Source organism: Theropithecus gelada, chromosome 15 (assembly GCF_003255815.1).
Source record: "Theropithecus gelada isolate Dixy chromosome 15, Tgel_1.0, whole genome shotgun sequence".
NCBI classification, from domain to species: domain Eukaryota; kingdom Metazoa; phylum Chordata; class Mammalia; order Primates; family Cercopithecidae; genus Theropithecus; species Theropithecus gelada.
This window is the reverse complement of record NC_037683.1, coordinates 77,008,061-77,023,366: the sequence shown is the minus strand read 5'-3', so window position 1 is coordinate 77,023,366 and position 15,306 is coordinate 77,008,061. Positions and strand designations below refer to the sequence as shown.

General features: G+C 43.2%; 1 protein-coding gene across 4 annotated transcripts in view; it reads left to right on the top strand.

Annotated features, from left to right (window-relative positions):
* The window catches only part of RCL1 (RNA terminal phosphate cyclase like 1), a 65,949-nt gene that overhangs the window by 30,059 nt on the left and 20,584 nt on the right, over positions 1–15,306 (top strand). For 2 of the 4 annotated variants that reach the window (XM_025360200.1, XM_025360199.1), the window contains 2 exons: positions 8,242–8,316; positions 9,239–9,363. In XM_025360200.1, the coding sequence (XP_025215985.1) occupies positions 9,254–9,363 (110 nt within the window). In that variant the 5' untranslated portion in view covers positions 8,242–8,316; positions 9,239–9,253. Of the gene's footprint in view, positions 1–2,250; positions 2,427–8,241; positions 8,317–9,238; positions 9,364–14,879; positions 14,971–15,306 lie in introns of those variants that run through there. The other 2 variants (XM_025360198.1, XM_025360201.1) reach the window with 2 other exon arrangements.

The window sequence follows — 15,306 nt, the reverse complement described above, 5'->3', positions numbered from 1 at the left end:
TGACTCCATTAACTCTGTACCTTTCCACACACATTCCACAAATCTCTGATCTTTTCCCTATCTTGGCTCTCTTAAGGCAAGCTCAGGTTCATATTTGGTCCTGGACCACGTGAGATATTCTGATCTATAGCTGCATTCAGCCGTATCTTATAGAGAACAGGTTTTGGGAATGAGATGCTCACATGTCTTTTGCCAGCTATGAGTCCCTTAATTTCCTTTAGCTTATTTGCTTTGAAATTGCTGGAGGTTTTTTCAGTAACTTTTTTGGTGATCTGGAAGACAGATATTTCTATTCTTTTTGTGTGTGTGTGTGAGGTGGAGTCTTGCTCTGTCACCTAGGCTAGAGTGCAGTGGTGCGATCTTGGCACACTGCAACTTCTGCCTCCCAGGTTCAAGCAATTCTCCTGCCTCAGCCTCCCTAGTAGCTGGAATTACAGGTGCCTGCCACCATGCCTGGCTAATTTTTTTTTTTTTTTTTTTTTTTTTGTATTTTTTAGTAGAGACAGGGTTTCACCGCTTTGGTCAGGCTGGTCTCAAACCCCTGATGTCAGGTGATCCATCCACCTCAGCCTTCCAAAGTGCTGGGATTACAGGCATGAGCCACAGCGCCCGGCCCAATTCTCTTCTTTTCTAGTCATATCTGCAATGTAGATTGAGGAGTAAGACATTTACGTGATTCTGCTCCCACTACATGTCCTTTTAATTTTCCCCATCAGAGTAGTAAAAGCCTTCATTTTGATAATCTGGCCAGTTTCTCATTTGGTTAATTTGTATAAATAAACATACAGATTTGAAGGATTTAGTGAATATATAGTCTTTTTTTTTGGTTTTTTGATCTAAAGAATGGTTTTGTGACCCTTACAACTATTTCAAATAACGGACCCAGAATCCATTTGAGAAGTGTTCATTACTTTGATAAGAATATGGTCCTGATTGTGATTGTTTGGATTATAGTAAAGCCTAAATTTATTTTATGAAAGTCCCAAGAACTTTTTCCCATTTGAGTGACTGAACATGCCTCCTTCCTCTAATGTTAAATATATTTTTGGTAAATTGTGCCAGAGGGCATTGCAAAATATTTTGTGCAGCAGAAATACCCTGTTCCACCATTTATGTCCTCCTAGATCATTTACAGTTTTTTACATTGATATGTAAATCTAGTAAGAAGCTTTTTAGATAGCCAGGCATGGTGGTTGATGCCTGTAATCCCAGCACTTTGGGAAGCTGAGATGGGCGTAAGAAGCTTTTTGGATAGCTAGGCACGGTGATTCATGTGTGTAATCTCAGCACTTTGGGAAGCTGAGCCTAGGAGTTCAAGACTAGCCTGGGCAACATAGTGAGACCCTTTCTCAAAAAAAAAAAAAAAAAGATTAGCTGAGCGTGGTGGCATGTGCCTAGGGTCCCAGCACTTTGGGAGGCTGAGATGGGAGGATCACTTGAGCCCAAGAGTTCAAGACCATCCTGGGCAACGTAGTGAGACCCTTTCTCTTAAAAAAAAAAAAAGAAAAGAAAAAGAAAAAAGAATTAGCTGGGCATGGTCCCAGCTACTCTGGAGGCTGAGGTGGGAGGATTGCTTGGGCTCTGGAAGTCGAGCTGCAGCAAGCTGTGATCATGCCACTGTACTCCAGCTTAGGGGATAGAGCAAGACCCTGTCTCAAAACAAAGCTTTTTGAATGATATGATTTTGTGAAAACTGAATAAAGATAGTAGTTTCCACTAAAGCCATAACATATTAGGCATTTCCATGTATCAATATTAAATTAAATGACCTACTGTTAATGGCATTGAATGCCATAAAGTACTTGCCTTTTCTTGGCATCATGTTTGGTGAATGAGGTGTATGAGAAATCTCATTTCAGCAACCCTGGAGGGTACTGGTTGCTGGTGTGATGATTTAAGCACATCATTTGTAATTCCCCTCTGTGGTCAGCCTAGTGTGCTGTTGGGAGACTAGGGTGCTTATTAGGATCGCTCTTCTATGCCCTGCCATGACTTTGGCAACTCAGATGGCTTAGGGAGGGGCTTAATTTATTACTGATTATTAAATTACATTCACAGTTTATTATTGTTACAGGGGCTTGACAGTAGTGAGTCAGCTTTTGGAGTGAAGTGCGGGCTCTTAGCGATGGCATTTCAGGCACTCTTGGATGCCCTTGTCAGACTTTCCCCTTGGAACTCACTGCCTTCATTACCTTTGTGACATTTTAGTTTTTTTCCTGCTGAATGTGGCTCTTTTTCTTCTGGTTTAAGGAACAACCTTATATTATCAGCCTGGCCTCCTGTATGGTGGATCTGTGGAACATGACTGTAGCGTCCTTCGTGGCATTGGCTATTACCTGGAGAGTCTTCTTTGCTTGGCTCCATTTATGAAGCACCCGTTAAAAATAGTTCTACGAGGAGTGACCAATGATCAGGTTGACCCTTCAGTGAGTATTGAGAACAAACCGTGGTGTGGTTTTTGTTTTGTCTCTTGTCACAACCCGACTTGTGAGACAAAAGTTCCTCATAAAGCAGTTTTATTTCAAATGTATATTCCTTTTGTTATTTACCTTGAGATTTAGAGGTTAATCACTCCAGGATGCAGATGAACCAAAACTTAGGGTCATCAAATTCAGGACTATTGTTAACAGTTACCAAGGCACCTTTTGTTGTTATCTAAGAACCTTCAAAACAGTTGCTCGCAGTCATAGTTGACATGAACTATAGTTCTGTTGGCTGTAGTATGTCAGAGTGGAGTTTTTGTAAGGTCCTGTGGTAGCTGAGGCTAGAGGGCAGCCTATCAAATTTTGGGCAGGAGATCATAGTTCCTTGGCATTGCTACAGCATAATCTTGACTTACCCAGGCTTCAATCATAAACTCAAGGGCTTTTGTTTTCTGAGAAGAGTTTGCAGATAGAAAAAGGGCATAAAGTCAGGAAAGGAATGTGTGAGATTTGGTAGTTTGTGGGTGTCAGCAAGCTTTTCATTTTTATTTTATTTTTTTCACCAAGAGCCATGCCAGAGCAAGCTTTTTATTAAACATGCTAATTTTTCTGCAGATATGGAGAGAATGGTTTAATATCAAGCAAAACTTTTTATTATGATCACAACTGTCTTCGTGCCATTCTAGGATGGTGTGTGTGTGTGTGTGTGTGTGTGTGTGTGTATGTCAGAGAGATACAGAGAGATTAGAGAAGTCTAGAGAAGTCCTGTCCAGGCCTTCCTCCCTTGTAGGGAGGGGTGGATTCCCTGCTTTTGGATGCTCTGCTGTCAGAGAAGATACCTTAAAACTGATGGCCATGATGCAAAGTCCAGACAGAGGTAGTATGCTTGTCTTTACCATTACAGGCCAAGACCAATGAATGGGTAGCTTCTGAGGCAGAATGTGAATTATGTAGCTTTTCTACTCAGGGAGGACCAATGAGGTGATGCTGTGAGCCCCAAAGTAGAGACTGCTGGTATTCACCAAGATACCTACTAGGGTATAAACGTTGTTAATATGTTCTTAGGCAATAAAAACTTATTCTTCAATTCTTGGAAATTTAGCTGCATAAACTCTTTTTCCTGGGATACTGAGTATAGTACAAGATCTGGAATTCTTAAGCTGTAAAGGAATGTTGCGTAAACTCTTTAGAATATTTAATTAAGTGTTTTTTTATTTTTATTTTTTTGCATTTTCTAGAAGACTATAGGAAATAAGTTCTTTGCATAAAAGAATGAGAAGAGGTATAAATACCTTTAGGTTGGAAGAGGGGAAGGTGCCTCAAACAGTGGGAAAAGGCCTTGAAGTATACAGCAGTGTGTGTATCAGTTTTGTACTTTTTTTCTACACTTGCTAATTATCTTAAAAGCTTTTCTCACTGGCAGTATTTTAAAAATTTTGTATGCTAACATTGACAAAAGATCAGTTGATGAATTTCTCAGAAGTGGTACCCAAAAATCTGTTTTCTTATGCTGTAGGAGTATCTGCTTTTGCCAGCTGCATGACTAAAATGACCTTGGTTGGTATCTGACTCCAGGCCAGAGTAAAATAAATATACCTAATCCTGAATAAAGAGTGACTTTTTCAGCTCATTCCATGGCTCCTTCATTTCTAGCTTCTTCTTTTCTGTGTGGTTTCCTCATTAGTTCATGTCTGCATCTACTCTGCATACAAGGATGAAATGAGTGATTCAGTCCTTAACAAACTCCTAGTCTCTTGGGGTGGACAGCTGGGAACTCATTTAGGGAAATTACAAGGATGAATACCCTTGGGCTCTGATAGAGGTAGAAGCAAAGTGCTTAGTGTCAGAAAGGGTTTCTTGAGGAGGGAAAATCAGAGTCAGCCTGGGTTTTAGGAAGATAATTCTGGAGGTTGAGTGAAAGATGAATGGAAAGGTGATAGACTAGCTTGGGCATTATGGAGATGGAAGGAGAAAGGAAGGAGCAGATAGGACAACTAATTGGAGGTGGAATGAGAGGAAGGGGCCATAGATGACCTCACAATTTCTGTCCTGGTTGCCATAAAGGATCATGATCATAAAGATCATTCCCATTTGACAAAGGGAAGAGGAAAATTGCAGTAGGATAATGGGTGATGCTTTTTATTGTGGTTCTGTTCCCTGGGATGTTGGCAGCCTGACCATATAAGGATTTCCAGTTGGCAGTTAGAAATTATTGTCTGGAGCCTCAGAGACAGGTCATCAGAATCTTACCTGCTGATACTTAAGCCTCTAGGAATATGAGATTGATTAGGCTGAGGCTGAACACTGGTGGGTTTGGCTGAATTCATCTTTCAGGTGTTTTTCCTTTGACATGTACAGTGTGGCAGTGGTGGCGGTGGTGGTGGTGGTGGTTGGTGGTGTGTGTATGTATCTGAATTGATTGTTCATGTTTGAAACTCCAGGTTTTACATTATAATAGGGCAGTGTGACAATACTGAATGGTGGTTCCTCCATGACAGCCATCATTTGGAGGTGAGTAGCAGCTACCTTTTTTGGATAAAGTGTGAGCTTTCAGCTGGACACAGGTCACAGCCGACCTCATCATTCATTTAAGCTTCCTCTCTGCCCTCTATGGGCATTAGAGTTTCTGCCCCATGGTCCAAGGGACTGAGAATGGAAGAAGGAGAAATGAATGTTTAAGGTGTGAGTGGGAGAAGAGGAGCTAGAGATGGAGTGACTGTGAAGATAGAAGTATTTGGAGAAGCCAAGCAGGAATCAAGTTCTAAGAAGTCAGGGATAATCCACAGAATCACTCTTTGCCGGAGTTGAGTCAGATTCAGCAGTGAGACATTTTTATTGACCTTTGAGAGAACAATATCATTGGAGTATAAGGACAGGAACAGACTGAGGAACGAGTAGGAACTAGAGCTATTGGAAAGTTAGGAGATTCTTCCAGAAGTTCTTAAGAGCTGAGGTTGGGAGTTTTTTTTAGGCTAGGGGAAGTTTGAACTTGCTTGTAGTCTGAGGAGAAGCTGTAATGGAAAAGAAAAGAATTCAAAGAGCGGAGAGTCCTTGCCGAAGTCCAGAGGGGATAAGGATTGAAAACAGAGGTGATGGAATGAGCCTTATGAAGAGGAAGAAGACATTTTTTCCTTAGAGGCAAGAGAATAGAAAGTGGGGAGAAATTTTAAAGAGAAGAAAAGTTTTAGGAGGTCTCCTGACTCTTAGTGGTGTGGCACCAGAGCTCCTGGTAATTATTTATTGGTGCCAACAAGCTGCTCCAATGGTGGGTGAAGATTCCATTCTTTTCCAGTTCCCTCTTAGAGAAGAAAAAGAAGTACAATAATGTCTACCGTGTACTGGGCATTATTCTAGGTGTACATATGTATGTATGTGTATATCCATATTTCTTTAATTCTTCTACCAACCCAGTGAGGCGGGTGTTTCAGACAAGGTAACTGGAGAGCAGTTTTCTCCCCTGCCCTCCCCCTTTTTTTTAAGCATAGATTGATTACATTTTTACCTTTTGATTGATTGACTGCACTGTAATATTAATGCCTTTGCCCTGAGCTGCCACTTAGGTGAGATCTTTGCCTTTTCTCTCTGACCTCAGAGTGGACCAATCAGTTTCCCTTAAGCAGAACTTGCAGGCCACCATCACTCTGCTAAAACTAGAATGTGCAAAGCTGCAGGAGACTGTAGAGTGTTCAGCCCCGCCTCTCATTTTACACAGGAGGAAACTGAGGCCCAGGAGACAGGGAAGTGTCTACGGTCTCACAGCCAGTGAGAGGCAGAGTAGGTCCCAAGCCCTTATCTGCTTTTCCTGCTCTTGTCCCACTGCACCAAGTTGCTTGTCCTCCATGTCAGATGGAGAGTGATAAGGGGACAGGACTACACCTGGAGTTACCCTTGGGCTTCTGGCTGAACTAAGTAAATTTGGCTTCACCTTTTGTGACTCAAGGTATAGGAAGGATGAGCCAGAAGAAAGGCTGTGTTTTTTCACCTTTTTTTCCCCTCAGGAAAGCCGGTGGCTGGCCAGAGTAACTGCAGCATTGCATCTCCTGCTTTTTCAGAATCTGACTTGGCCTTCTCCCCAGCTGCCCTTAAGCCTCAGCTGTATTCTTCTTTATCTGGCAATGCTAAATGCATATATTAAGTTTTTGGGTGTGCTTAGCTTTATTTTTTTATTTTTAGAGACAGGGTCTCACTGTGTCTCCCAGGCTGGAGTGCAGTGGCATGATCATAGCTCACTGAAGTCTTAAAGTCCTGGGCTCAAGTGATCCTCCCACCAGCCTCTCAAGTAGCTAGGGCCACAGGTGTGCACCACGCCCAGCTAATTTTTTTAGTAGAGATGAGGTCTTACTATGTTGCTCAGGCTGTAGCTTTAATATTTAAAATTAGCTAATCTTTAATGGTTTTCCTAGTTTCCCTTGCCCCACCTGATCCATTCTAAGCATGTTCTTAGGCCTCACAGGTCATTCCTACGTCTGGTAATTTTCTGATATCACAATATTTAGTTGCGGCTTCTTAGCCTGTTAGAGTTGGTTGCAACTGGGAGATAGCTGGGCTTGAGCCCCTTGCCTTAGAGATAAGGAAATTCAGATAGTTGTGATTTTCTTGTCTGAGGCAACATAGCTAATTAGAAGCAGAGCTGGAACCAGGACTAGGGCTTTTCCTATGCCTTCTGTGTGGTGTCCACCCTCACAAGTCCAGCTGACAGGTCCAAGAAGGGAACAAGTAATGGAGTAATTTTCTTTCCCATGTAGCAGTTGAGGCAGCATTTGCCAACTCGTTAGATAACAGTACATGATTTGATTGTCATCTTTATACCCTTATCAGGAATCTGCAAATGGATCAGAAAGACCCCAGACTTCCTAGGAGCTCTGAATGCAGGAGGAGATAACAGTAACATGTGGCAAAGTTTTGCCATTAACTGTGGATGTTGTAATTGTAGTTTTGAGTTTGTGCTGCTTCCTGTAGTTTGAGGCTATCATCACCCCCACTCCCCAACTCCCATGTAAAACCATCACCTTCCCTTTAGCTGCCTGTGTGGTGCTCATCATTGGCATTCTTAGGTGAGGTGCTGAATAGTTCATTTGGTTTGCTTTGACTCGGAATGCTACCAGCTCTAAACATTAAATAACCATACTGGACAAATGTTAATGAAAATATTATTTTCTTCTGTAGCGTTTATATCTATAAGAATGAGTAGGGTTCTCCAGGCTGGGCGTGGTGGCTCACACCTGTAATCCCAGCACTTTGGGAGGTTGAGGTGGGTAGATCACAAGGTCTAGAGACCGAGACCATCCTGGCCAACATGGTGAAACCCTGTCTCTACTAAAAATACAAAAATTAGCTGAGTGTGGTGGCATGCACCTGTAGTCCCAGCTACTCGGGAGGCTGAGCAGGAGAATTGCTTGAACCCGGGAGGCAGAGGTTGCAGTGAGCCGAGATCACACTGCTGCATTCCAACCTGGCGACAGAGCAAGACTCCATCTCAAAAAAAAAAAAAAAAAAATGAGTAGGGGTCTCCATCCATTTGTTTTCTACAACAGTCCAGTCTCTCCATGCATTTTGTATTATGCCTCCGATGCTCATGATGACTGTAAGGTAGGTCTCCATGTCATAAATGAGGAAAGTGCAGCTCAGAGAAGCCCAGTGGCCTGTGAAATCAGTGTTCCTTAGGCAGAGCCAGCCCACTCGCTCAGTTGTATGCCATCATCCTTTCTGTTTACCACACTGCATCATCTACCTGGTTGCTAAGCCTCACTTGTTTTTTTGACTCTTCTATTCTGCTGAAGGTTTAATTAAACTTTTCTTTTCTGAAATAATTTCATAGGTTGATGTTCTTAAGGCGACAGCACTCCCTTTGTTGAAACAATTTGGGATTGATGGTGAATCATTTGAACTGAAGGTAAGAATGTTTGAACTGTTGACCATATGTTCCTGTGGAGAACATTTTCCCACTGACTCATTGGAAGAGCTGTGTGACTCAGTGTGACTCAGTGTATGTGTGTCACATTTGAGGTCACCAGTTATCAGAAGACTCATAGGGCTCATGAAGTAAACGCTACAGACTTGGAACTGCAAGGGACCCTTTAGTAATAACAATCGTAGCTGACAGTTCTGTTGCACTTACTTTGCGGTAGGGGCTGTTCTAAGCAGTTTACAAAGACTAACTCCTTTTCTCCTCGTAACAGCTCTGCCCATGTCCCTCAGCTAGCAAGCAGTGGAGAATAGATTTGGGCCATATTGGCTTTCTGATCTAAATGATCTGGACATAATTTATGTTCAGGGGCTCCCAGCCTGGATGTCCCTGAGAATTTTCAGTATTTCCAAAATCTAGTAGAAGTAGTTTAAGCATCTGTATATTGTTGAATTATATCAGTCCAATGAGGTAAACCATTTAGCATCTCTGCCTTTTACATTCATGTTTTAAACGGGGGAAATGACTTCATTTTTATTTAATAATGTTTTGGTAGATCAGTTATTTTCATGGGAGGAGAAAAAGGGGTTTCTGATTATTAAGAAATGGGCTCCGATGATGGACTAGGTCAGCTCCATATTTTAAGGATAAAGAAGTGACCTGTTCAGGGTTAAAGAGGTGAGTGGCACAGCCACTTGGGTAATGGACTTGGACTTTGACACACACTGAGCGTGTACTCTCTAGGAGCCAACATAAGGTGCTGTTGGTCTTGAAGGGAATGACAGATTGAATATGGAAGAGCTATGCCTTGTAAGGAAGCATCTGCTGGTGTAAACCTTCCTGGGCAGGGTGTCAGGGTAATCCATTGCTTTGCTGCATCCTCGCCTCATCTTTCTCACCCTCTGTGTAGATTGTGCGACGGGGAATGCCTCCTGGAGGAGGAGGCGAAGTGGTTTTCTCATGTCCTGTAAGGAAGGTCTTGAAGCCCATTCAACTCACAGATCCAGGAAAAATCAAACGTATTAGAGGAATGGCGTATCCTTTCCATTTATTTGGATTTCTTTTTTTTTTTCTTGCCTCACTAAGATAAGAATGACTAACAGCTTTACTTCTTCCCGACGTTATTTACATTTTAAACTACAACTTTGAAAAGTCTTAAGAGTGAAATCATAATTGCTGGCTGAGTTAGGATGTTCTGTTATCTGCCTCACCATGACTAGATTGATTGAGTCATTCTTTTTTTTTTTAAATTTTCCAGTTAACATTTAGTCTCTGATGTATGTGATCCTCTCTCAAGTGCTTTGGTTTGGGGACCATGAATATACTGCAGTTCCTCCCTCAGAAGAGGTCATCATTCGGTGAAGGAGCCAAATATGAAAACACACTGTTCTGATATAACATGCAAAATGATGTGTGCAGTGGGGTGGGGGCCTGGAGTAGACAGTGGTCAATTTTGTCTGGAGGACCTAGGGAGGCGGGAGTAATCATAATGAACAATACCTACTATTAAGTACTTACTCTGCGGTAGTCCCTTTGCATGCTTTTAAGCCTCAGATTGACTCTTGAGTTCACTTACATCCTTTTTTGCAGATGGGGAAACTGAGACTTCAAAAGCTTAAGGAATTTGTTAATAACGTCACACTGCAGAGCTAGGATTTGAACCTTGTCTGTGTGACTCTGAAGTACAGGCATTTAATTTTTACTTTTTCCGATAGAAAGGAACCTTGAAGAACAGAGGATTGCAAAGTAGAGTGAGAAAGGAGGAGTGCTTCAGGTAGAAAAATGGGCCTGAGCAGAGGTGGCAGCGGACAGTGGTTCTAGCGAATGGCAAGTAATGAAGTGTGACCGGATTTCAGGTTGGTCTATGGCATTTGATGGTAGAATGGGGCATGAAGACAGGCAGGAGCCAGTGAAGAGCTGAAGGTGGCTGGAATCAGATACTGTGCAGAATGCAAAGAAAGGATGGTGGAACCCTGTGAGGCCACCAAACCTTGAAAGCAAGAGTTAAGTAAGGAGGGAAGTAAGAGTGGGGAAGAGGATACACAAAACATAGCTTCCTGGAAGCTCAGGTCAGCACCTTAAAAGGCCCTGACGAGTTAGCATTGGGGTGGGGGAAAAGCTGAGGGACTCAGCAGCAGGCTGCCACTGATACCCTGGGGAAGAGTGCTGGATCTCGATCCTGAGGGACTAATTCTGGGTTGTGGAGTGAAGGGGAGGGAAACGGCGGCTTGTGGGGACCACTGTTTACAGAATCTTGACAGGAAAGAGAAGAAGAAGGAAGGATGAGGTGGTAACTTGATGACGCGAGAGTGGGGGAGACTCCCTTTTACAAAAAGATTGGTAAGGATTTGAGTGTTTTTGTAGGTTGTTAATGCCGATGAAGCAAAGTAATGAGCTGATTAAAAGCCCGGGTGCTGGAGTCAGAAAGACGTGGGTGCTGATGCTGACTGTGCCACTCACCAATGGAAACATTTTGGCCCTAAGCCTTGGTTGCCTATATATCTTGGTCCTGTTATAACTGCTTTGTGGGACTCTCATGAAGGTAAAGTGAAATTATAGTTGCACAGTAGCAGGCACTGGTGTGTAAGTAGCTTTGGGTAAATGGTTGCTACTCTTCTTTTTATTCTTACTTGAGAGGGGATGGATTCTAGGCCACAGGCATATGGTAAGAGTGGCTCCAGGTAGAGCTGTGTGGAGGTGAGGTGAGTGGAAGGGAGTTGGGGTGAGTTTTTCAGTTGTTACTGAGTTAGGATGGGATTGAGGGTAAGGGGATGGGCAGGGTAGGATAAGAGAGTGTGACAAGGATGGTAAAGATGTGCCTTCACAGTGGGGCATCATAACTGAAGATAAGAAAAAGGCTGTAGAACAGCACGAAGGTCCTGGCCGAAGGTGAAATGTTAACACAGTGCCAGCTGCATGGCCATGTGGCTATGTCCAGTGGCAATTGGCAGCCTAGAGGGAGGAGTAGAGAACGTGGGAGGACCCATTTCATCCAAGGATGGATGCAGGTTGGCAAGGTGGGTGGGTCCTACAGGGGAACAGTTGGAGAGTGGGTGCTGGAGCATCGGGAAGTCCATTCCTCACTGAGGATCGTCACAGGGGCTCACCAGCCTGGAGAAAGCAGGTCAAGGGACGAGAAGCTTTTAACAGGTTTAAAGATCAGGTCTAGTGGAAATAGATACATGTCCTGTGTAGGACAAGAGATTGTGTTTAGGGAGTTTTGTTTTGGGATTTCAGATATTAAAAGTGGTAAAATTCTAGGTGCTGACAGGATCTGGGTGGGGACAGGTGTTGGAGGCCATAGAGCAAGATGGGCTGTGGGATGACTTTCCTGGCGGGGGTGTGACAAGGAGGGGTAGACCAGAAGGCCTGCTTCTCAGGGCTGGAATGGATGCTTAAGGTCAGGTTTTGTATTTCTCAGGAGGTTTGGGGATGGTCTTACTTGGAGGAAGAGAGGTGTAGCGTGGACTTTGTTTTCAGAGGCCTCAAATAGCTTGAACAGTAAGTGGTGAAGGGCAGGGAGTAGGGTGGGCTGCAGAGTCATGGGCAGAGAGAGTGCTAGTTAAGATAGAAGCTCAAACTTGGGTTGCTGCCTGACGTTCTTTTTAAGGATTATCAAAAGCACAGGAATACATAATAACAAAGCCTTCCTGGATTATGGTCTGTTCTTTGCATGGCTGTCCCCTAACCCGTGTAAGTGTCAAGCCTTGTGTGTACCAGGAGAGAATGGGCAAAAGGAGAAATGTTCCTTTCCTAGGAGCCCCGAGGTTGATGTATAGTTAAATTGCCCAGGCAACTTTCTAAGGTGATGTTCAACTCTAATATCCAAATCAGAGGAGCTGGAATAAGGTTAATGAGGTTAGAAAGAAATGGAAATGCAGTGTAACTAGGGTGTGTTTTTAAAGTCAGTGTGCCTTTTCTACTTGAATTCATTCTTATTAACAGATGCATTGTATTCCACCATTGATGCCCCACTGTGAAGGCACATCTTTACCATCCTTGTCACCCAAAATCAAACCCTGTTGATGGCCATTGAGTTGTTTTCTGCTTTTCACCATTGCCAAATACACTGCGGTTAATGGCTTTAACCGCAACATTTTTGGCAATGCTGAAAAAAAGTGTAATAAGTGTACAGGGATACACTTTCCAATACATTCCAATAAGTGTACAGGAATACACTTTCAGTACTATTTTGGGTTTGTCTAGGGGGTGGTTGTTTTTTTTCCTCCTTATTTGAGATGTGTTTCCTTAATGCTGTATTGGCGGCAGTGAACTTTGTTTGGAATCCAGTCTCTGTAGTCTGGAAATGTGATTTCTGGCAGTGTGCTCTGTTTTGACACAATCTTGTCATAACAACATGGGTTTCATCACAGTGGGGTCCCCCTTGTTCTCTCTGGGTGTGCAGATGGCTCGTGTCCTTTGATGATGGTGCTGGGAAATGGGGAAGGGTTTTCCAGGGAAGAATATAAAAGTTAAAAGAGCTGCGGTGCCGGGCACCTTGGGTGTAACTTTGTTCCTCCCTGACTTCTCCCTCTAATATTCTTGGAACCTTCCCTGTGTAGAACCTGAGCCAGGAAGATACTTGTGAGGTCCCAAGTTCTTTCCCTCCCTGGAGGCAGGGGATAGGATACAGAAATCATTCCCAATATATCTCTGACTGGTAGAGGTTTCCTCCCAGCTCCCCAGGAGAGTTGACACAGTGCCCTTGCTCAGATCCCTGTCTGTAAACCAAATGTTTCAGCCACTGCTCTGCAGAGCTGCCCATTTCACAAACACCTCAAAGGAATGTTGATTTGAATGGAGATCACCCTCTTCTCCAGTTTTGGAGCCTGGGGAAAAAAGAGCTGCCTTTGGAAAAAGCTTGAGTTGGTTTTGTGGTTTTTTTCCTTGCAAGGCTTATTGACTACTGGACTAAGCTTGGAGGTTGTATTTCCCATAGGAGGGCTCAGATTGGGAGAATGAGGCTCACTCTCTTGTGTGCATTTGTGGTCTTAACTGAATTACTTCCAAAGTGTATCTTTTCCCTCTTGCATTCTACAAGATAACCTACCAGCCAGGGCCCAGAGGGAGCCGGTGTTGGTTCCTGCCAGCAGCTGTGACTAGACAGTAGTTACCTTTTATTTAATGCCACCCACTCTGTTTCTCACCCTTGCCTTATGTGGGGCGTAAGAGAAAGGAGCATTCTGTTTCAGTTTTGCGTGCTATCCTAGGAGCTCATGATTTGGTACATGAGAATTAAGTGAAAAAGCTGGCAGTAAAGGGGGTTAAGTTGGAATTTGTGGGATAATCTAGTTTCTTTTCCTTGACTGTGGGGAAGGTACTTTGAGAATCAAGCTATCTTTCTTTATCTCCACCTACTGTAACACATACACATATCCCTCTTAGCTTTCTCTGACATGGAACATTGGGGAAGGGGAAGAGTGGGAGTCCTATATGGACTGTTGCTATGGACTTGTACATTGGTATTGGTTCTTAATATGGTTTTCATAAATGGGCTTTAGGAGGTTCATAAACCTGAAAATTTTTCTGCAAAATTGTAAGTATATATGTTTCTCAGGAGAGGGTCCATAGCTTTCATCAGATTCCCAGAGAGTTCTCTGATTCCTGAAAGAATAAGAACCTCTGCTTGGGATTTGAATATTGGATGAGTAATAAGAAAAGCAATAGCTGACATTTGCTGGGCTCCTGCTACACACTAGGCATTAAGAGCTTTACATGCATTTTATTTCATTTGCGCCTCCAAACTCTGTAAGGAATGTGTTATGATTATCTTTCTTTTACTGATTAGGAAATGACGTCAGAGAAGTTAGCACAATTAACCTGGAATGATGCAGCTTGCTGGAGCTGGGACTTGAACAGAGATAATCTCATTCTAGAACTTGGGGGCTCTTAGCCATTCTTTAGTAGGACATGCATACCAAGCCAATAGTTCTAAGCAACTCGATGTATCTGGCTTTAAAGTTCCTTTGCCTTCTTCATTTCACTGCCTGAGTTCTAATACAGGGTTCTGTTGGCCCTGAATTTGTACTGTGCGGTACCCTTCGTGTTTCCATATTGGGATGGGTGAGAGGAGGAAGATGCTTTTTGGGAGTCAGATCTGTTTAATTTTGAGCAAGTGTCTTAGTTTTTTGTCTTAGTTGTCTTTAATGTTAAGTCCTAGAACTCAGAACCATGGCTCTCAACACAGGGTTACTGTGAGCATAAAGTAGGGTGATAATATATGTGAAAGAACTTTGGGAGCCATGAGCTCTGTGGGATTATGTGTTAGGATGGTGACATCTCTTGTGCTTTCCTGGGGAGAGTAGGCAGCCTCAGACTTCGGAAGGACAGCACCCACTTGGTCCAAAGGGTATGAGACCTAGGACTGTTTGTCTAAGCTGTCTGTGGTCAAAAGTACATTCTGGACTGAAGAGATGGTGATGTAACTGGGCTGTGTGTGTATTGAAAAATCCCTCTTTGCTCTTTCCTCATTTCAGGTTTGTCCTTTGAGTCAAGTTAAATATTTATTGAGCGTTTCTGAGTACAAAAGTAGTGTATTAGAGAGTTGGGAGGGATTACAGAAGTAAAGCCCTTGCCCTTATAGAGTGTGTGGTCTTGTTGAAGATCAAGAACAAAATGTGTGTATGTGAAGAGAGATGTATGGTAAGTTCAAGTGGAGCCAACACTTGGGTGCTGGCTGGAGGGTTTCAGGAGAGAGTTTGGGACCTCAGGGCTGGGAGAATGGGGCAGAGCAGCTCAGGTTGAGGAATTTGGGCAATATGGATGGGTTGATGGTGCAGAGCTGAAGATGGACACACTGAGCAGGCTGGGGGTTCTAACAACAAGATATGGGAGGATCAGGAGCCACCGAGAGACTGTCACCAGCATGACGAAGATTGGTCTTTTAGTATGATGTTCAGGATGGGTCAAAAAGGGAGCTAGATGCCAGATCAGGTCATGTATCATCTCTGAGCACTTTGTTTCTGCAGTTCAAATGAA